General features: G+C 41.9%; 1 protein-coding gene and 1 long non-coding RNA gene across 2 annotated transcripts in view; one reads left to right on the forward strand and one right to left on the reverse strand.

The window, feature by feature from the left end:
* The window catches only part of cacna1g (calcium channel, voltage-dependent, T type, alpha 1G subunit), a 272,134-nt gene that overhangs the window by 134,805 nt on the left and 114,540 nt on the right, over positions 1-22,789 (reverse strand). The window contains exon 4 of the mRNA XM_081600550.1: positions 10,660-10,793. Coding sequence (XP_081456676.1) covers positions 10,660-10,793 — 134 coding nt within the window. The remainder of the gene's footprint in view (positions 1-10,659; positions 10,794-22,789) is intronic.
* On the forward strand, positions 21,498-22,295 carry LOC145549093 (uncharacterized). Its single transcript, XR_014085043.1, has 2 exons — positions 21,498-22,150; positions 22,224-22,295. It is a non-coding gene; the product is annotated as an uncharacterized LOC145549093 (long non-coding RNA).

The raw sequence follows: 22,789 nt of genomic DNA on the forward strand, positions 1-22,789 counted from the left end.
CCTCTTGGCCCATGTCTGAAGGTCTTTCCATCCGCTGGCCCACTCTGTCATCTGTCTTCTTCCAAGCTTCTTCCACTGTGATAATGTTAAGCAGGCTTCATTCCCATATATGACAGACAGGAAAACGGGAGCGGATGGGTGTAGTTGTGTTCAACAGCTGACTGTGTTGAATCCAAACACAGACACCACTGCACTCTTTTTATTTTCTCTCTCTCATTGCATTTTTATCTGAATGCATCATTTAAATAAACAAATGGCCTGAGATATAATCAGGCTGTTTTTCTCTTCAATTATGCTGCAAAAATGTCATCTTGTTCTCATTAGCTCTTAAGAGTCTTAAGAGCAGCCTTGAAAGAGTTAATGAAGACCATGCAAGACTGAAAAGGAGAGGAGAGATTAATGGAGTTGTAATACGAAGGTCTCCAGCAACTGAAAGACGACGCAAATTAATCTCTGCATGAGTGTGACAGCTAGCAAATAGAACAATATCAACTGTCATTTATCGCCATTTATTTATTTCACTATTTATTTCCAAAGATGCACTTGTGGAAATGTGAAACATGCATCGTTTTTAAACCAACGCCTCGGTAGGAAACAGCATTCCATTTAAAAACGTTTTATTATTCTGCCAAAAACCAACATTTGCATACAAAAGGCCAACGCCCTGGAACGAATGCAGCCAGTCATGTAATATTTAAGCACTTGCAGGAGTGACAACACTTGGACTGCGACTATTTCCACTTTCAGGACCGAGTTTCTGATGGAATCACATCCTGCTGTTTCAGGAAATGAAATGAATGTAGTTTTACGACATCATCGTCGTCGTTGCTGCCGCCGCCAACACACTTCATACGTATCCCGGAATAACTAGTAATTCGTCTTGTCCTGCGTTGCTTTAGTCGCATGCCGTTTCCTTTTTGTTCGCCTCCACGTCGGTGATGGACGTCCTGTCACAGCGACCATCCCACAGCAGACGAGTTGTCAGTGACGGACAGCCCCCAGGCAGGTGTTTGTGTGTGAGGGGACGGGGTTTGGATTCTGTTATTTGAGAAGTATCTGTGTTTTTATGTGAGCAGTACAGAGGCAAAAACAATACTTCCCCGTTTTCGCTCGCGGATTAACATGAGCTTACTGTAATTTTTGGTAATAATGATTGGAGTGGAGGTCTCGGTACGCTGAGTTTCTGAGACATGTCTTAGAGCTATTTTAATGGGGAAACCAAAAAAAAACAACCTCATTACATTGTAAATTGTCATTGAGTTTGTGGGGAGCAGCTATAACTGCACACTGTTGGGACTTCTGAAGATAACTGCAAGTACATGTCATTTTTTTGTCATTATGTTTTATACTTGATGGCTAAATCCAAGATTAACACATACATTTGGCTCCAAAACAATAAATATGTGCCGTGATTACAAATGAGTAGTTTCTCTGTAAAACAGTGACTTTTCATGATGTGGTACAAATATTTATATACAGCCTGACATACATTATCAAAATGTAGTTTACATTTTCACAAGCTCATTTATGTGCCATTAAGTAATTACTTGCCTGCTCTGGGAGTGCATGACGCGGCCGACACGACCATGCCGAGAAGGAGGCATTGATACAATGACTGATAGATCTGCAGGTCGACTATTTGGAAGATTAACAAATAAATAACAATGATAATAATAAATAGATGACAAGTGTCCTCTAGCAATAGCAATTTTCAGCAGCAGGACCACCTCATAATTCCAGCACATCATCACGCTGCGGCACAACACCGATATGTCTGGATGCTCTGGGTTTAAAGACGTGGTGCAGATTATGTTTGCTGCACGATCCACAAATTGTGCTGGAAATGGATGTTTCTGACCGGGAGAGATGAGTTCAGCCGGACTGTTGGCAATATTTATGCAGTAAAACCAAAAACAAAAAAACAGCATAATTAAACTTTAATACCGCGCAGTGTTATATAACAAACAAAAATGAATATTAATAACCGCCGGAGAGCAGACAAACGAAACAATACTGAAGATAAAACACAGGCTTGTATGAAATATTTATCTTTTGCTCGAGGAATTGAGCTCCAGTCAGTCTTCATGGTTTCCCGTAAATGACTTCGCAGACCTGACACCTGAACAGACTCGCTCAAATCTTCTCAGTGCCCGTCTTCAATGCATTACTGTGGGTTGATGAGGAAAATGTGCCTCGCCAAAAGCTTCACCACCTTCACCTTATGACTGTGTTTATCAGAGGTTCGCTCCGAGTTGGAGCTCTCCATGGGTGGAGCGACCATGCCTTAAGCGTCATGACAACCGGCAGTCTATAAACTGACTCGCGTTGCTGGTGATTTTAACCATCACCGTTACTTTCGCACTTTTGTAGCAAATGTTTTTAGATAAGAAAAGTATACCATCACTATAGAGGGTTTTTTGTACATCCGTGCGTCATTCCGTAACATCTACGGGGTTGACAAAATAGTTTTCAAATATCTACTCATAGCAGCCTGGTGAAATCCAGCCCCTTGTTCGTCCAGACGGTGTGGATTCTCGGCTATTGAGAAACGATTGCTTCCTGGAGGCGTGTACTCTCTCTAGAAGATTTTAATTTGACCCAATCACTGACATTTGTCCGTGACGTACGTAATGCCACAGTTCGATGTCATGAAGCTTACAGGAAATTACCTGCGCTGTAAACAACCATCCTCCACTGCGCACTGAGAAGTGCCGCGGTGAACGAGGCGGCTGTTAAGTCAACATTTGGAACGGCTTCTTTCGACTTCGTTAACTTCCTCCATTGCCATTGTTGCAGTGCAGAAAATCGATGTCATCATTCAATCTCTCCTCCTGTTCACCGATTGGCCCACTAGAAATCCTGCCAGAGGAAAAAGCCCAAACGGAGCAGTGAAGGGAGATGAGAGTCGAGTGGAGCTTCGTACGTAGACAACGGTGAACTCATAGGGGGCGTTTGCTATTCCACACCCAACTTTAGTGTGGATGAAATGGAGCTCAGAGAGATTCCTTTCTTTCTCCACCTCATACAGCATCACAAAGTTACCCTCATCTGTTATTTTAGACCCACCAGAATTCCCATAGTGCCCAAAGAAAGTGTAATTGAATTTCAGCTGCTTGGGCTGAAGACATTCAGGAAAGCAGTCTGCTCTCACTGCTCCGTTATTAGATTTAGAACTGCAGCTACTGTCTCACACTTAATTACCAAACATCCCATCGCTGCCTCCCTGGAATCATAATCCATGACCAGCGAGGTGACCCCACTGCTAGTGGGGGGATAATCACAGTGATGCCGGAGGAGGACCCAGGGGGATGGGGAGACCTCGGCCCGGAGTATTCAGCAGCCCGAGTCAAAGTACGTGAAAAAGGAAGAGACAGTTTGTGTAGCAGCCATCACTGTTCCTGGTTTTAATGCCCTTTCCTCTCCTCTAATTTCAATGTGGCTGAATTTTTTTCTACTTTCCACTTCTTCAGTTTGTGAAGATAATTTAAGATTAAAGCAACACACCTATGGAGTTGAGATTTGGGTGGATGGTATACGCTGTAGCTTGGCATCCAGCCCTGAGACGATGGAGGAGTGCCAACAGCCAGCAGCTGTAATCCTGGCTAATTAGTTGTTGGTCGTTGTTTGACCCGCAAACCACCGGACCTGCACTTATGACAATTTGTGGATTGAGGGCAAACGGCCTGCTCTTTACCAACAGACAGTATTTACAACCCCTTCAGCTAATTAATGTGCTGAAAAATATGAAGATTTAACCATAGTGTTAGTTTTTCTTTGGGGGGAAGTAGAACAAAATCAATGCGTATCTACAGATTAAGTTATTCTTTTGTTGATTTGGTCTCTGCACACTTTATTAATCTGTATACTAATAATCTTAATCTGTATACTAATAAGTATATTAGTATATCTAGATATTATATATATATTTGTAGTAGTTTTTAGCTCAAATTAGTTTTTCCTTTCCTTATTTTTTACATTACAAACACTCCTGTATGATAGGATAAGGGCCAGACTAAGATTATTTTCTTTTCATTGTGAGAATAAAATCATAATGTTACAAGAATAAACTAATAATATAAGTAGAAGATGCAATATTACCAGAAGAAAATTATAAAATTATGAGGAAAAACGTCATCATCAAGACCTGTGTTCACATTATCTGCTCTATTTGTAAAATCGATACAAAGTATAACTTTATAAGATGCTCAACATTCATAATTTAAATTGTTTTGTGTTATCAAGTTATCATAAAATTACTACTTCATTTTACTAATATTATTCAAGTAACACGAGTTTGGTCTCGTATTCTTTCCAATTTGTTGTCATACGACTTTTTCATGAATTATCGCAACTTTATTCTGATAGAAACTTTATTCTCATGTCATTATATCTTTTTGCTCATATTATTACAACTTTATTCTCTCCAAATTATGACATCTGTGCAACGTTACTCTCATATTACTAATGACTTTGCCCATTATTTCGCCTTGCTGTCATACAACCTTATTCTTGTAATACTACTACTACTATTTTCATCACAATATTTTTTTGTAATATGACTTTATTTTGTTTTGTTTTTTCTGAGTCTTCACTACATTTTGATTTGAAGACTCATTTTTCCTATTCAGTCACTTGTAGCTGAGACTTGAGCTAAGAGACAAACAGAATACGTAGCTTTGTAGTAGTTGACCAGTTCACGCTCAGGTTCTTTTCATTCCCGGTTTCTTCCTCATGTCTTCAATTTAAGCCCAAACCTTCAACCTGCAGCTCATGACACATGTCGACACAGATGTTGGTGGAATATGTCAGGCTAATGGCTGAGTGCCTGTCACCCTGTCTGGCTGTGCGCAGCAGGTCCGCCTCTGTTCTGCACTCTGTTGTGATCAAAACACCGTCACCGAGTGGGACGCCTCGCTCAACCCGAATTTACTGGGCCCACGTCATATTTAGCTTAGATTTTATTTCTTATTCTCCTTCTAGAGTCAGAAGTGAAGAATCACTTCATCCAGGCAAAATCACTTTACAACATAAAAACATTGCTGTTCTAATAATAAACCTTTTGTTATAGCAAAACAAATGTTAATATTTCTAAGTTATGACATGGCGCAGTTCTGTTTTTCCTTTCGCCTTTTGTGGCAGCTCTTTGCCGCCGTCGTCGTCTCCCATCAGGTATTCTTATCCATATTTCCTTTTTGTCACACTGTTTTCCTCCCTCTCAACTTCTTGCGCCTCCCGCAGCTCTTTGTCTCCCCTCTCAGATGTCGTCCGCCGTCCCTTCTCCATCGTCACACTCTCACTTTCCTCTGATGTTTCCCACATGCGCTGGAGATGATCCAAAGTGCCATCAATAAATCAACAGGAAAAGAAAGGAGACGACGCTGAGGATTCAGGCTCCTCTTCTGGGATCCTTTCAGCTCCTCGAGTGTGGCTCAATCAAAGGTCTGAAATGCAATATGTCAGGCTAAAGACTTTTTTAAATCGAGAAGGTGCCACTTACTTTAAAGTACGGTATGAAAAAGTCAAGATTTATACAAACGTCTGGCGACCATGACAGGAAGAATGTTTAGAGTAGAGGAAACTACGGAATCGCGGGATTCCGCAGAAAAACACGGGGTTTCGCAGGGTTAGCTGATAACTACCAGAAGGGCAGGATTTACAACAGAGTTTTGGCCGCTGTAGTTCCTGTAACCCGCCACTACCTGGTCATGCAGAGGCTCGACTCGCCCGTCCACATAGACAGAATGAATTGGTCGGCCTTGGTGAAAAAAAACTCTCTAAAACACCGACGTCTTCTCCCAAAGCTAAACATGTTAGCACAGCTGTTTTGCTCCGTAGACTGTTTTGTTTGTTTTGCTTTGTTTTTCCACTGAAAGCTCTGGTTTGCACAATAAATGGCATGTGGGTGAAGTTTTATGGATGATACTCTGATGTCCCATTCTCCTGAAGGCAGCACAGAGCTGCACCACCAGAAAATGACAAACACTGAAGAGAAGAAGAGCCTATGATTAATGTAGTTACAGTTCTATCCGAGCTCAGTCGTTTTGCAAATAGTTCAAAGTTTAAACTGGCATGTTGAACATCTTTTATCTGGTCATTTTGTGCAAGATTTAACAATTAGAAAATGGCACAAAATAAGAATATTTTTTCCACTCTGATTGGCTGCTGTTAGGCCTACTGATTTTAACTTGAATGTTCATTGCATTTTTCGTAGACACGTGTGAAAATAATTTCTATTTCCATGACTTTTTTGTTCTCTGGGAAATTATTTTTGATGATAAATACAGAAATAAGCATAAAAATCAAAACATCTACAATAGTGATAGTAATATTAATGATAAAATAATGATCAGTGCAAAGTAGCCTGCAAATTCTTTGGTGGGGGGTGGTGAGGGACCTGGATAAAGGCTAGGGGGGCGCTGGCCCAAAAAAGGTTGAGAAACACTGGACTAAGCTGTCAAGCCAATATTGGTATTTTTCATGCACCGTTTTGCTCAAATATCTGGCCAGATTAAATATTGAGGGAGTCAAATAAAGCAATTGACCTTTCTCTGCTTCTCTCCCGTTCTGTCTTGGCGTGTTAACCTTCTCCCATCTCGCTCCTTCATCGTCCTTTTGGTCTCTCATTGGGAGGAATAACAGCAACACAGAGAGAGAGATAAGGCTGAGTCTGATTGATGCATTATGAATAGGATAGCCTGTCTGCGACAGTAAGTGCTGCTGCGCTCTGCCACTAAGACTCCCTCAGCGATCGATTGGAGTCCCACCACACTAATCAATAGATAGGTACATAAATAAATAAAACCTTCTTCGGGTCCCTTAATCTGCAGGGAAGTCCTACGCTATCACTTTGTCTACAAGTCGGTATTGTCAGAGTGTTTTTTTTTAACCTCAGATTTGGGCAGAAAAGCCATCATTCTGGTGTTTAGCTGAAGTAGTAGGCAGAGATTTCGATCTACAAATACAGAAAAGGGTCATAAATCTGTTATTTTGATATGATGTGGCTACATTGGAGCTCCTCTGACATATTCTAGTGTCGCAACCAAACTGTGGTCTACAGAATCTTTCTTTTGTAGAATTTGATACATTTTCCAGACTTTCGACTCAATTTAGTTTATCTATATAGTGCCAGTTCACAATAAATATCTTTCAGTGAAGACTCATTAGCCGTGTTTCCATCATTGTTTCTTTTATGCACATTTTTGAGTATTGCATTAGAAAAGGTTGATGGAAGTGGCTAAATCTAAATTGACTCGTGATCCCTCCCCTCACTTGATGCGGTGTGTCTGAGCCTCACCAGAGGCATGAAACTCTAAAAAAAAACACACACACACACACACAAAAAAAAAAAACAGGGGTTAAGGGAGAACTCTTCATATTTTCTAAGATGCGGGTTCCATGCCACTTTTCAACTTCTACTTCTCAGTTGTCAAAGCCTTTTGTTCTAAATTGTAACATTATTGTGTGAAAAAGAAACTTAAAAACAGAAGAATCTGTAGGGGCGCAGGGCAGAGCAGATTGGGGAAAGCAAACTGATTTGTTGGATCAAAACAAAACGCGCTGCCCTTTGGCGCATTTTTGCCGCTCGTTTAAATCATCCTCTCTTTAAATTCCTTCAATGACTGTGTGACGCTTCAGTTTTTGACATTTGACAACACGAACACCTTCAGTTCCTCTGGCAGCCGAATCTAAAGCCCCTTAAAACCGGTGAAGCGGACCGGCGAAAAGCCTTCCGAGCAGCCAGTCCGAACGTGGTGTAGCATGAAGTCTGTTTTTCATTTCGTCTCTTTTTTATTCTTTTCCTCCCTCCGTCTCACCTGCTCTGTGCGGCCGCCTCTCCATCAATCCCCCCCTGACAGCCAGGTGATTAGGAGGAGAGAGCTCAGACCTGCTGAAAAAGCAGCTTAGCTGTAATTATCGTCTCGGAGAGAAACAAACAGTTCATCAGGGCCCGTCTCCGGGGACTTAACAACTGTTGCCAGGATATATATCGAAGGCTCGACAACCAGCCGTTACCTTGGCTACCCTTGTCTCCATATGTGTAGGTTGGAGGGGGGGGGGGACAGGGGGGGTTGCTCTCCGTACAGATAAGATTCTTTTCAGGTTGTTCAGAAATAGCATAAGCCATGAAAACAAATTAAGATGTACACTCCACCCGCACACGCTGATTCAAGCTGACACACAGATGCCAGACCTGGGGAAACACGTTGCTTTCACCTGTTTTCTGTTAACGTACACTCTCTCAACACACACACACACACACAAAACCACACACGTATGTACGCATGAAACAGCATGCAGCTCCAGCGATTTCAAGAAATTAACTGTCAAAATAACCAATCACAGTTAACATAAATGAACAAACAAAATCCATTTGAAAGTCCTTTAGAAGAATTTTGCATGTTAACAGACTTCTGGACTGCAACAGTTCCAATTTAAACATGCCGTTCTTTGGGAATGAAAACATCCCTCGCTCTGAAATCTAAGAAAAAAATAAAACAAAAATACACTCATCATAGCGGGGAATCTTGTTTTTCTCTTTTGTAGTTTGGGCTTTAAAATGACTTATTTGAATTATTCAAACTTGAATCTGGAGGCAATATTCTCTAATCTAAAGTTACCCGGTAACCATAACCGTTCCCCGTTGCGCCTGTATTCTGTGCTTTTTATATCCTTTGACAAATATTTGACCGCTCTTCTAGTCAGAATGTATTGAACTCATTTAAAGTGGTTGGATTTCTGGAAGAGATCTGGATTTTAAACAAAATACAAGAATTTTAAGCGGAGGAAGACTGTATGCTTCCAGAAGCTTGTGGTTGGACTGATTTGACCACTTCCAAAGCGGTTTTGATCTGTTCAGTTGAACCACAACATTATGTCCAAATTTCAACCATTCAACTCTGAGATTAAAGGAGGGAGAAAAAAAACTCAAGAATAATTAAGTCTCAATCTTACACTAAAGTGAACACTGTTGGCACACTACTAGTTGCATTACACAAACTGAAATGAAGAAAATACAGTTGTTCAGTGGAAACGTGCCGATTTCAAAAAACGGTATTTGCTAAAAACAATTTTGCGCTTGGATGGTGTGGCTTTTCAGCTCTGTCAAAATTGGTTAATTTTTCAAAACTGGAAATGGAAATGTTTTTTTTGAAGGACACAAATCACGTGATCAACAACTGGATGTTGCTACTGGTGGAAATAAAGAAAATGACAGGAAGGATGATGGCTCTGCATTTTTTTAAATGACTAACCGTGTGCAAAATTTGCGATAATTTTTGTGGCTGCACCTAAAATTTGGGTCTGAAACTAAAAACCAAGAATATAGGTCAGATATTGAGAGAAATATGCCAGGAGCTTTCTGATAGCTGTACAATGAGTCGTTCAATTGGGTATTATGTACATATTCAAACCTATATTGTTGTGATCTGTGTTTTCTGTGTATTTATTTTGAGGTTTTTATTAGCCTGTTCCCCTGTGAGTCTCTGTCTTCCCTGTTTGTTCCCAGCTGTGTCTCGTTTCTGTGATTACCCTCCCAGTGTATTTAGTCCCACCTGTTGTCTTTGTCTCTTGTCGGATCCTCGTCGTGTGTAACCAGTCTGTTTCCCTGTGTTCGTTGTGCTCCCCGTTGTTCTGTCCCTTGACATTTAACATTAAATTCATCATCATCATCTTCATCACTACCTGGGTCTCTGCATCTCTCCTCACCACCTCATCCACTAATCATGACATATATTTATATTTTTGAATAAAAAAATTATCTTTTTTTTTTTGTAATTTTAACAATGAAAAATTGTGCAACGAAATTTGGGACCAATCCTCTAGTTAAAAATAATGTCTCACGACTTGAAAATCTAGAGAATAAAACCATATCTTGATTAGAAAAGTAGCAATCAATCACAATATGCCTCAACGAGGCTCACTGGTCAGATTAAAAGTACCTTTTGAAAACCTTTAAGCCGGTGTTAAACATATTTTCCATTAAGCCCACATTTCTGTAATAAATATGTTTCTCCATTGGTCTGATGCAATGTTCTTTTCATTAGGTAAAAGCAGGACATCATCATAATTAACAGAAATAAAGGCTTGAAAATATCAGTCGGTGTGTAATTAATCATTCCAGGTTGTTAAATCACTGAAATCAGTTAACATTTCACTAATATTCTAATATATTGTTTATGGCTACTGTATAATGATGAGTGAGCTGGAAAAAAAAGACGACAACATGAAGATCCTCCGTTGTGTTTTGGTGAAGGACACTTGTGCACAGGAGGAAGCGTGTCTTGTTCCCACTGACGGACAACAGAAGCCGCGGCAGAAGGGTGGCATTAAAACCCAGAGGGGGATGTAGTGTGATGAAAATGTCAGACCTGAACCAGCAGGCTAGACTCTGCGACGTGTTTCATCAAGTTGGAGTGTGTGGAGTGCTGCGTCAGAGGTATTACGCCCTGCATGTTCGTAGATAAAGACTGTGTGCAAAGGTACGTCTTATGAATTCGTACTGGCATGTAAATCTACATCTTCAGCATCTCGAGCATGTCCCAAAGGTCATAGGAGTGAACCGAGAGGCAGCCAAAAGAAAAATTTGAGTCTCTGTTGTGTTTACGAACACCATGACGTTTGGCCAACTGAGAGTTCCCTCGTGTCACGGTGTAAACTCACCCAGCCAGAACGATGAAGAAGTCTAGGCGGTTCCACGTGTCTCCGAGGTAACACTTCTTGCCAAAAATCCCCAGGGCTACCATCTTGATCACCATCTCGATGGCAAAGAAGGCGAAGATGAAGTCATCGAAGTCCTGCCCGGACACACAGATAGAACAAACGGGTTAACGTCACGTTTTGAAAGTCACTGAACGGTGAAAATCTGTCGGAAGGCAAAACGTAAAGGACACGTCACCCAGCGCTCTCTTGAAAGTCATAAATCTGCATTTATATAACTCTAATATGTTTGATTAGACTTTATAGTCGACTGAATACCTTCCTCTTGTAAAGATCAGGCCATAGAGGTAAAAGGTGCAGCAGGGAAACTCAGACTTCCTTTTTTTCCAATAACACTCACCAGCTAATTGAGGGAAATCCAAAGACATTCCTGGGCTATGAAGGGGAGAAAGCTCCTACACCAAAACAGTTTCAAGGTCTATTTCCAGAAGGATGTGTGTAAAGACCCAAGTTCAAACCCGGGTCTGGCGTTTTGGAATTAGCTCTTAGACTCACATCATGCCATCACTCATCAAGGAGATAAATGAATACATGTAACTTTTTCTCCACATTGACAAAAACCACAGACTGTGGCCCCAATAACTCCATATAAATATTACAGGATTGCACTTAATATGCAACTGTCTGAATACAGCCGCGGTTGATTAGGTAATTTAAACTTCTATTCTACTGATGATCCGTCAGAGTCGGTGTGAGGGTCACCTCCCCCCCAACTGAACCGAAACACATCTACATGCTAAGGTTGTCAAAGTCAACCTAGCATACCTGACCTACTTCCATCTCCCTCACTATTTTTTTTTTTTTTTACATAAACTTTTTCATGACCTGTGAAATGTGACACCTTTGGACCTTGTCAAGATATTGTGGTGTTGACAATTAGCAGAAAAGCACTGCAACCCTTTTTAGGGATAGATCACACATACATTTAAGATTTGGCGCGTTTTGTTGACATCTTGACAGCTAAACCTAAAACCTGACTAGCAGTTTTTTGCCCTCCAGCAGAGGACTGGAGGCCAGGATCTTGTGCACATTTCGTCATGTTGCAACGTGTCTCCAGGCAACCGAGTTCTGTAATTTGTTGGTGAAGACTGAAGGATTTAATACACTAGGGTCTGTATTTTATTGGCCTCTATCTAGTCTAGACATTTCTTAATGATAAACATCCTACTGAGAGCTTTTGACATTCTTGAGACAGTTTATGAATTCCTGCAGAGAAATTCATGTCTCTTGATCCTGTCGTCAGGAGGTCAGACAATTGCGCTGGAAGGGAAAAGGACAACAGCCTCCTTGTAGCAGCACAGGATTAACATTTTGCTCAACGGCACTTAAACAAGCCTGCGTGATGTCCTCAAGTGATCGAATAAGGATTTCGTTATACCTTCCTTTATTAAACGGCACTGGAAAACAAATTACGGCGGTAAATGTAAAAAAGGAGCGTAACACGGGGAAAGCGTTGATCGTGTTGATCAGTATTCCTTCTCTTCGTTACGGCCCGTCTGGCTTCAGCTCTCCAAAAATCCTCATCAGGCCAAACCGAAGACAAAACAAGGGCAGAGAACTCGGACGGAAGGAGCAAATACCGCTTTCTTAAGATATAAAAATCGATAGGAAACGACAAAAAGCAGAGGTGGAGGAATTTGGAATGAGCGCGGTGAGTAGAGAGCTCAGAGTAAAAAACAAAAGCTAAAGGGAAAGGGAAAAAAAAGAATCTGGAAGGAGATTAAGGCACAGGACACCCACTGATAGATGAGTCATCCTAACACGAACAGAGACGAGTATAAATATATCAGATCCTGTTAGCTTAAGAAAAAGCTAGCCTTCCACTGCTTTAAAGTTCATTGAAAGTAAAAAAAAAAAAAAAGTTGTGGTTGATGGAGGAATGTGAGACTGTGACAGTGTGTTTACAGCTCAATAATCTCAGCCTGTCTCAGTTTCTTGAGCTTTCCCAGCATCCTCGAACAAAAAAAAAAAAAAAAAGATTTAAAACAGCAACACAAGAGCCGCTATTTCACAAACCGTCAGACCGTGAAGCAAACAGGTTCCCTCTGCGGTAGTGACCGTACATCACTGCGTGTTAATAAGTCGTTTTTGTTTTTTGTTTGGTTTTTTAGACACCACTCATTAACTCCGTCCAGGCGGAGGAGCCCTGCAGCGAACTGTTCAATGAAGCAAAACCTCCAGAGGAAAGGGTCAGAGAAAAAAAACGAAAAACAAAAGCAGCGCGCCGCGACTCCGTCTGATCTACGTTTCATCTGACTGGGAAACGGCTTGCACCGTCATCTGGGCACCACATAGTTTCTGGTGAGCTGCTCACTGCGTCGTGTCACAGGAGGCTGTTATTTAGACGCTTCACACCGTGGTGCGATTGCTGCTAATAGGAAGCCTGAAGAGACAGGAACGGAACGCTAAGAACTGCTTTGACACTGCTTGGATACGATATTTGTAAAATGTTTGTACATATCACAAAAAAATTCAATCTGTATGTCTTAATCTCAAACAAATATGTCGCCTTGAAGAAACTTCAACATTTGCCTTGAAGATTATTTTTTAAGGCATCGCTCAAAAACATCAGACGTCAATGGAAACATAAATTAAGCTGGATATATTCACTCGTGAAAAGGGTGATGTAAGGAAGAGGATTAGGGAAAAAAAATTTAATTAGTTCAGATTTTAATTTGAATTTTCATCTGAATTCTATCTGAATAGTTGGAGTTAAAATCCAAATTCTGAGATTCAAGTCAGAATCCTGACAACAAAACTGAACCCATTTGCACAAAATTAGCCACATTTTTTTAAACATAACAGATCCTGCAGAGTTTAGATAGATTTTGCCAAACATCTTAAGTCGAATTATTTTAACTTTTTTTAAATCAAATTCTACATTTTTATTACCCATCAAACTTGAACTAAACCATGCCTCGGGCTTAAACTAAAATCCATCTTGTGATCTTGGTAGATGTCAGTACCTCACAAAAGAAGAAAAAAAAACCCCACCATGAATTGTGGAAAACATAAAAAATATTAAACCACAATAACATCCAGTTAGGAAACAAACAAAGTCCAACTATTGACAGATGTTTTTTCGCCTACCATGACTGGTAGAAAATGAGTTGTTGTGTAAAAGACAGAATATGCCATGCTGAGTCCTTACTGACTGCACCGCTGTCTCCTCTAACTCTCCATCCATCCATGGCTGCTCTCCTGTCTCTCATGACAGAGTCTTTCTCTACAGCTGAGCCGTAGTTACTCGTCTATTTTGCATTAGCCGAATCCTGTGAAGCTCCTAATGCAATAAAGTGGCTTCCACCTTAAGGCTGCAGCTTGAGACACACACAAACACACGCGCACCCGCACACACATACACATGCACACACGCACAACTTCAATACCATTCACACAACCTCAACAGACGTGTCAGACTAGTCCAAAGAATTCACATTATGAACGTCATTTTTGCCACCAGATATTGGTTGAATTTTAAATATTTTGATGTTTTTTGTGTGTGTGTGTGTGTGTGTGTGTGTGTGTGTGTTGTGCTTTAACGGCCTTGTTGCTGAAATGTGCTACACAAATAAACTTGATTGATTGATTGATGAATTAATTGATTGATTAATTGATTGAACCTTGGGCTGCAGTCTTTTGTTCTTCATGGTGTTTCTTTTCCTGTGTTGAATGAAAATTCAAGAGAGACTTTGAAATGTCCGTCCGTCCATCCATTTTCTTACACCTTTGTCCCATTGGGGTGAGCAGGGATGCTGTTGCCTATCCAGCTGTCAATGGACAGGTCACTTTAAAATATCACTATATAAAAAATAATGTCTCCTATCACAGGTTTTCCTTACACTCAACTTTTTGTGAATACATTTTTTTCATAAAATTCACATTTTCTGACAAAGATTTTATTTTTTCCTGTAAGCTATAGTTATCAAAATGACCAGAATTAAAGGCTTCACATATTTTGCAATAATTCTATACGAGTTTCACTTTTTGAAATGAGTGAACTTTTTCACATTAACAGAATTAGAGATGTATTTTTTCATTTTTACACTCAGTTTTGTTATTGTAATGTAGCAAAACGTGAAAATAAAAAGGGTGTGAATACTTTTGTGTTCATATTAGCTCATTGAGCTTCTGCCTGCTGATTGGACCGAGGCCAAACCTTCCTGACCACAAACAAGGTTTCCTTTTTGTTGTTGTTTTTTGCCTCAAATGCAGCTGGAACCTCTAATTCACCAAGTCAACAGGATTCCCTGGCCGGAGGGGGGTGGGAGGGTTGTCCTGATGGGTCGGCAATTGGCGACTCTGGCTCTCTAATGGGGGAAATTGATTCTCTCAAACTTGTGTGAGACGTCAGCAGAGCGTGAAACATCGTGTGACCTCCGCAGGACGCAGACTCCACTCGATGCCCGAGTGTTGCCGCAGCAGCAGCTCTTCACCAATCAGAGGCAAAGATGGAAAATATTGAGGCTTCCTCAGAGGAAAAAAAAACAAACAAAAACAAAAAACTGAAAAACTGTTTTGCTCTGTGCCTGTCTGGAGCGAACGGTTCACTGGCTGCTCGTCCATGTGGACGGCGGGGGAGCCTAAACGCCACACGCTCGCCTCGGAGGGATTTGACACCAATCACCTGTTCTGAATGGCCCAGCGCTCACACACACACACACACACACACACACACACGCACACGCACACACACACAACTCTAATTTCTACACTCAAACTGCATTAGCACACATGAGACTCAGAAACTGAGTATTGGAACTTTTTGGGAAGCAGATGAGTATACAGAGAAAACTAAACTGAGGAGTTAATTATATACGACATTAGAGTTGTTTAAATATGGGGGGAAAAAAGAGGAAATAACTTCACAGATCTGATATGTGACTTGATCAAAACTTTTTTGGAATATCTTCTTTGCCTTAATATTGGCTTAAATGCTTCACCAAACGTTTTGTGTAATGCTGTGAGTTTCACTACTTCCACCACTAGAACTGTTTTGTTTGTCGGAGGTTTGTTACAATTCCACGTCATAAAACTGACCTGTTTGACCTGAAAGAAGCGTAAAAATATGTCCTTGTGTATCCAATTAAAGGTATAAAAATAAGGTCAAAGCATAAGGTGGGTGGTTATACAACATCCTGTGGCAACCTAGACAGAATTACCCAAATAAGTCATTTCTAATACGTTCTACTGTGTTTTTCGGCTTTATCCGTTAATCCACGCCAGTACAGAAAGTTCTCATTTCATTATGTGCTACAAATCCTCCGTATTTGTTACAAACAAAGCACGGTCGCTGCTGCCAGATATGGGAAAGCCTTCACTGTGCAACCAGACAGGTCCTGTAAAAAAAAACACCAGGCACAGAGCACGGCTCACAACATCAGCCGCCGTAAAACGCTTCACACAATAAACCAAGTGAATCCAGGTTAATTGCTACAGAGCGCAATTATGGTGAACGTAGAGATGCCACACGCGTCCAGACGGTCATTTGCTTGCCGAGTGGCAATTAGCAACGCTTTTTTTAAGATAGGAATCCCACAATAGTTGGCCTACTATGCGGCAGGAGATGAGTGAGGGGGGGGTACATTAACAGCAGGGCGTTGTAGGTTAACGAGTATGGACGCAGAGGACAAACCTCCGCTGGTTACGGCTTTTATCTGTTCGATGCACAAATCGCTTTGCGCCGGTGACGAACCTTCTATCTTTCTTATCCACATTTCTACTCTCGTCTCTCGACACCAACATCTGGATGGTATTCCTGCTGCACTGACTGTGAGCTGCTGGCATTCTTCCACCTCCTCGTGCAGTTGACCACAGACTTCCATCTCTCCCATCTTCCTCTTATCTTTTCTCCCACTGCCCCCTTCTGTCTCGCAGGGAGTGGTGGGGTGCATCGCTCCCTTATTACTGTATATTACGTCTCCCACAGTGGATTGGATGTGTGCTCGGCGTCCGTGTGAGAGTCTATGGGCGGTTTGAATCGTTTTTGTTAATGCTTACCTCACCAGGGTTTTTTTTTAGCCAACTCACTGTCATAGACAGAGCCTCGCCAAAGACTCCACAGACCTTAAACATGTCCACATTGTGTGACTTTATATGAGGGTAAAGTGGCTGAAAAGTCATACGTTGTTTTCAAAGTGTAAAAAGTGCCTTGTGGATTTGCATTCAGCCCCTACTACACTCGCTGTGGTCTCTTAGCAACTTCTACACCATGTTTGCTGTGTCCCCTACAAAGCTTTTGGCAAACTGCATACAAGAGTGCCAATACTTGAAGGTGTGTACTCTTTGAGGGCACCCTAAGGGTGATGGACTGGTACACGTGGTTCAACTGGGAATCAAAGTTGCAACATTTGTTTAATTTTCAGCTGGCCGGACTTCACAGACTTTAGAGTTCAGAGTGTGAATGCACCCTAAGATGATGTTATCCCCAACCTATTATCTCTGTCCCTTTCCCTTTTTCACAATCATGCACTAATTTGAGTCTAGTACATCGAAGCTTGTGGTTGTAAAAGCAACAACACTTAACAGTTCAAGTAATTTGAATTTCGTTAGCGCAGACAGATAAGACACATCAGAAATCCTTGTTCCCTCCATCCATGTTGTTGTCGTCTAACCTCACACAACTCCCTTCCCATGTGTCTTCCTGCGTGAACGCCCATGTTCCCTCTCATATTGCCTGAGAGCGAGGGTAAACACACGTGTTCACCAGGCGCACAGGCATCAGCCGTGCTTTGTTACGAGTTGCCGAAGCGAGTGCTGACATTGCGCGGCCGTCTCATCGCCTCCCGGGCGCAGCCTTTATGTTCCAAGTGCTCTTAATCACCAACGATGAGAGCACTTAAACACTCCCTAATGTCGAACGCTCGAGCGTCAAAGCTATTAGATGCAGTATGGCACCCAAGTGTGAAGTCCGGCAGCTCTGGCGGACTAAACGCAAGCATGCTCGTCGTTTCTAGTTGGAGGTTGGAGGGGAGAAAAAAAAACGACATGTGTTTTCACATTTAAGCAGACTGCTGTTGGGGAGAGATCTCAAAAGGATTTACTATGAGGCAGCCAACAAACATATTGATGTTCTGCATGAGGCGCAGAGGAACCCTTTGACCTCTACTGATCCGAATGAGAAAAGTTTCTCGTTATAACGAGATGCAAAACGAGAATGTTTCCAGATTTATGCTTCATTGAACGCAAGATATGCTCCAATTTAAACGAGAAAGCTCAAAACAGGAAACGGCAACACCTGGTGAGACGTTTGAGTGGCGTCTTGAAGAAAGAGTGAGAAGATGGTAATCTGTCAGATAAACACGATTCTATATCTCGCCAAAACGATAAACTTTTTTATCGTTATAACAAGATGCTGCTCCTATGTTTGTTTCTGAGCTCTGGCACTAAAACGTTTCATTTTGAGACTATTATCTGGTGATCACAAATGGTTTATTATTAGGTTGACTATATCTGAGTTGTGACTGTCCAGTTGATTTTTTTTTCTACTTCTGAATTATTTTTCGATGGAGAAGAAACATGGCAATCCGCCCAACTAGCTCAAACTTGCTAGCATCCATCCGGACTGTGGGAATTTGAAGAAATCACAGAAACTGTAGGGACTAAACTATGAAATCTCAACCGTCTGTGAACAATGCAGCTCACAGAATACGGCCAGTATGTAGGAGCCTTAACACTCTTCGGTGTGGAAGTTGTCAGTGTGGAAAGAGCTAGCAAACAGAGGAAACACTGAACTTGGAAGCTCTTTGAAAAGAAACTTTTTGCTATTGCTATATAATTTTTGCTATTCACAGCTCAGTGATAATGCCATTAAAAAAGAGTGAACATTTTACCTATTATACCCTTGACTTAATTAGCTTAAGTCAAGGAACAAGGTAGATTTAGAAGAAATTAGTTTTGTTTTTCTAAAACAGTGAGTCTCTTCTAAAGTCCTCGACTTTACAGAAACCCCACTACAATTGATTGGAGATGGAGACCTTTGCTTTACAGGAAACGTTAGTATTGCTAACCATGCCACTCGCTAATAACAATGCTAAGGTTAGCTATCTCTTTAATCGTGTTGAATTTGATCTGGAATAACTATCCAAACCTGCTCTGAAATGGAACTCATAAATGATCATTTCAACATCTAAAACCTGACAATATGAGATATGCAAAATAAATCTGTCATTTTAAGTGTTCCAAGATATTTGATTGTAGATTTTGATTTCTGTGTGTGTTGTGGCAGAGCTGTGGAGGGAAAGTTGGAACTAGTTTCATTATGTTTCCACTTCTCTGGCCTCAATACTAGTTGAATACACTTTTATTAAATGAGTAAAATTGAACAAAATTAATTTTGGGGGAGCAATAGCTTCAAGTCTTTCCAGCACAAGTAGCTTGCTTGAATAACCTTAAAAAAAACATTTCCGTCTCAAAAGGAAGAAAAAGCATGAATCACAGATGAATGAATCACAATATGGGAAAAACTGCTCAAACACTGTAACAAAAAACCACCACATCAACCATTTATGTTTATTTTTTTAATAAGGATATATGATTTCAACCTCGCGTTCGGAGTCTGGATCCAGTCCAAACTAAATCATAATATTCTTGATATCTGATGTTCAGCCCCTGTGAGTAAAAACTTTGTAGAACCACGTTTAACCACATTTAGTCTTTCAGGATATCTCTGTTCCAACTTTCACATCTGCAGATGGAATGTTTAATGAATCTGAGCAAAAATGACTTTCTTCTAAAATGCGAGTCGGGTTATTTGTCTAAGTTATAAATTCAAATCCTGTACCGTTAGCAGTCAGGCAGAAATTAGCACATTTAAGGTCTAATTTTAAACTCCAAACAAACTCACTGGAAACTGAGCTTTCAGCGAGTCAAAATCTGAAAAGTTTAAGACTACAAACACTTTAGCAAGACACTAAGTGTTTGTGTGGAGGATTAAAGGCCATCCATGCAGACAACACCGTCACCTGTCAGATTGGTTTTTGACTGAAACGGCTGCCGTCAATTCTGAGAAAACCCTTCCCCGCGCCCTCTCCCTAAAAATAAATCTTAGCCACTCTCTATGCTAATTTTGCCTGTCACAAAGTCTAAATGCCATTATCATTGGGGTCAGGTGCTGCCATCGCATGCACAAACGCTCGCGCGCAGACGGGCGGGCGGACAGCCGTAAGTGGCGGTAAAGGCGGCGTACGCCTCATGTGGTGAGAACAATAGACCAGGCTAACTGTAATCTGCCATTCAGGCCCAGATCCACTCCTCACAGGTGGAGAGGAGATAATATTGTGGGCTCAATCACCGCCAAATCAGAGCGCACAGACACCGGCTGCCCGCGACGTTTCATCACTGCAAGGCCACAAACGCAAGTTTAGAGGCGCGGCGCTTTCCACAGCGGCTCCTCTTCACGGCAGCGTTCCCACTCCCCAGACTGTCTTCTCTGGGTGTATCTCTCTAATCCGCTGTTCAAACAGTACTGACAACGGCTTTATTAGCTTTCGGCTGACATCACAATGTACTGTCACTGCTTGGGTGGTATGGGAGTACGAGCTCTGCTGTTCAGAAAGGAATGTGGTTCCTTTTAAATTTGTCCTTCTGGGGTGAAAGAAAGAAAGAAAGAAAGAAAGAAAGAAAGAAAGAAAGAAAGAAAGAAAGAAAGAAAGAAAGAAAGAAAGAAAGGGGGATGATACAAGTTTGGCACTTCTTTGAAACTTCTCTATCAGTCAAACCTTAGCTCATGCCTTTACTTTCTTCCCTCAGAGCTGGAGAGCTCTGTGATGTGTCGTCTTCTGTATCAAACACATCATCCAAGGTCTGTTTGCCAAAAGGGATAAACTGTTAGAAGGAGGATTATAGTTCTGAAAAACATAGCAGTAATGCTATATTTATTTGCTTTTTTGGCACCGGAAAGGCTTGTAAAGATCGGAGAGTCTGTTAAGAAATGGGTTGTTTACATTGACTGTTGGACTCCTGGCTCTGACTATGTCCACAAAGAATCTGCAACTGTCTACTGCTGCATAGAGTCCAGCATCACAACCCGAGTTCAGTCACTGATTTCAATCGAATTTTTAAATTTACACACGGTGACTCATTAACCAGTAGGTGCAGCCAGGCGAGCAACAGAAAGCCACCGGACCCAACATGTTACACATGTCGTTATTAATCTGTCGCGAAATTGCTATTTGAAAGGGCTTGAAATAATTGCAGCAGAGAGTTTTAATCAGTGAGGTCATCAGATCTGTAAAACCAAAAATAACAGTAGAAAAAACAAGAGCCAGAAAGGAGACGTGCTGGTTACAGTGTACCACTTTTTGAAGATCAAAATAAAACTTGTTGTTGAAGAGAGCGTTCAAAAGAAAAGGGGAGTTTGATTAAAAGGTTGGCTGGAAGAGCAAAGGAAGATTAAAAAAAAAGTGACAAAAATGACAGTTTCAAATGGAAACTAAAACCAGAAATACTTTGAAGACAATGGAAAACTATCATCTGGATGGCTCCAAAGACAAAACGGTCACCACTCAGGCAGTAGTCAACTCCAAGGTGACCAAAGGACGTGGCTAAAACCTGGGAAATCCTCAGGAAAATCACTTTGAGGTCTTTACGGTGTGAATATTTTAAATTGATTAAAATTGGTTTTCACTGAATATGTCATTGGCACATTTGACAGTGATGGAGTACTGGTGAAGCATTAGTGGCACACTGACCAGACCAGTGGGTTTTCAAAAGACTGTCTATGTATTGTAAAAGTTAGAATGTATAGCAAGTTGTATCAGCAAAATTACATCATTGTCAGGGTCTGTTTGTCCTCCCCTCGTCCTAGTTTCTTAGTTTGTTTTCCTTTAGTTAGTTTTATTTCCACCTGTCCCTGGAACCACCACTTCTCAAGACATCCAGCAGATGTCACCCATGCTCCACCCCTGAGAAGTGTCCTGGTTCAACCCGGACACACACCTGCAGCTGGTTAAGAGGGCGTGGACCGGCGACATAAGCAACAGCTACACTCCGTCTCACCGCCTGAGTGTTTGCCTACTACGGTAACCAGCGTTCCAGAAAGAGGCCTTCTGTGATTACTCTCGTCTAACCCTTGTTGTCTCCCTCGCCAGATTCTCCCGCCGTCTCCTAGTTGTTTCCCGGAAACCAGCTGCCCCGCGTTCGTGTAAGTCTGTCTCCCCGCTGTGGATCACCTCCCTCCTGTGTGATTTCCCGACCCTGCCGGTGTTCCCGGTCAGAGGCCACTCCCTGTGTGTGTGAGCGTTATCCCCCCTCGTCGATCCCTCTCCGGGATTTCCCCTTCGGGACGCTACGGGCCAGGAGGCCCACGCCCGAACTTCCCGGAGGACCGCCTGGACGGATCAGGCTCCAGGCCGTGCCCGACATCAGAGCTACTATCGCTCGTCAACGGACTCTTGGCTCGCGCTCCGCTTCGCCCCATATACCTCCACCCAAAGTAAGCTCACCTCAGTCATTTCCTGGAGAAACTCCGCTGAGTTCCCGCTAACCCTGCTTTCTCCCGTTGGCAGTAGAAGAACCGGTCCGCCGATTCGGCTTCGCCACCAGCTCCCTGACTCTTCAATAAACATCATTGTTTCTGACTCGCTCTGTCTGATTGTGTTCTTGCATGTGGGTTCGCAACCTTAAAGCCAACATGACAGAACACTCAGGCCAGTTCGTAACCTCAGCAGACGCAATCAGACGAGCGCTGTCCGAACAACACGCGCTAGTCCAGTCACATGACTCCGCATTACGGGAGTTAGCTAGTCGTCAAGCCGAGACTAACGATAAACTAACAGAATTAACCACTTTCCTACGGAATTCAGTTCAGCAGGCTCCCAGCTCTCAACCTTCCCCGACTGAGGCTCCGGATCCACCATCCCGCTCCATGTTTTCGGACGTCCGACCCTCAGCGCCAGAGAAATTTTCAGGTGACGTCAGGAAGGTCAAGGGGTTTATTCTGCAATGCAATATCATCTTTAATCATTCACCGCAGAGTTTTTTGCATGACAGTGCTAAGATTTCCTACGTGTTATCCCTGTTGACGGGTCGAGCCCTAGAGTGGGCCGAAGCCCGGTTCTCTTCAGCCTCTGAC

Source organism: Poecilia reticulata, chromosome 19 (genome assembly GCF_904066995.2).
Source record: "Poecilia reticulata chromosome 19, P_reticulata-male-v2, whole genome shotgun sequence".
Classification (NCBI taxonomy): Eukaryota; Metazoa; Chordata; class Actinopteri; order Cyprinodontiformes; family Poeciliidae; genus Poecilia; species Poecilia reticulata.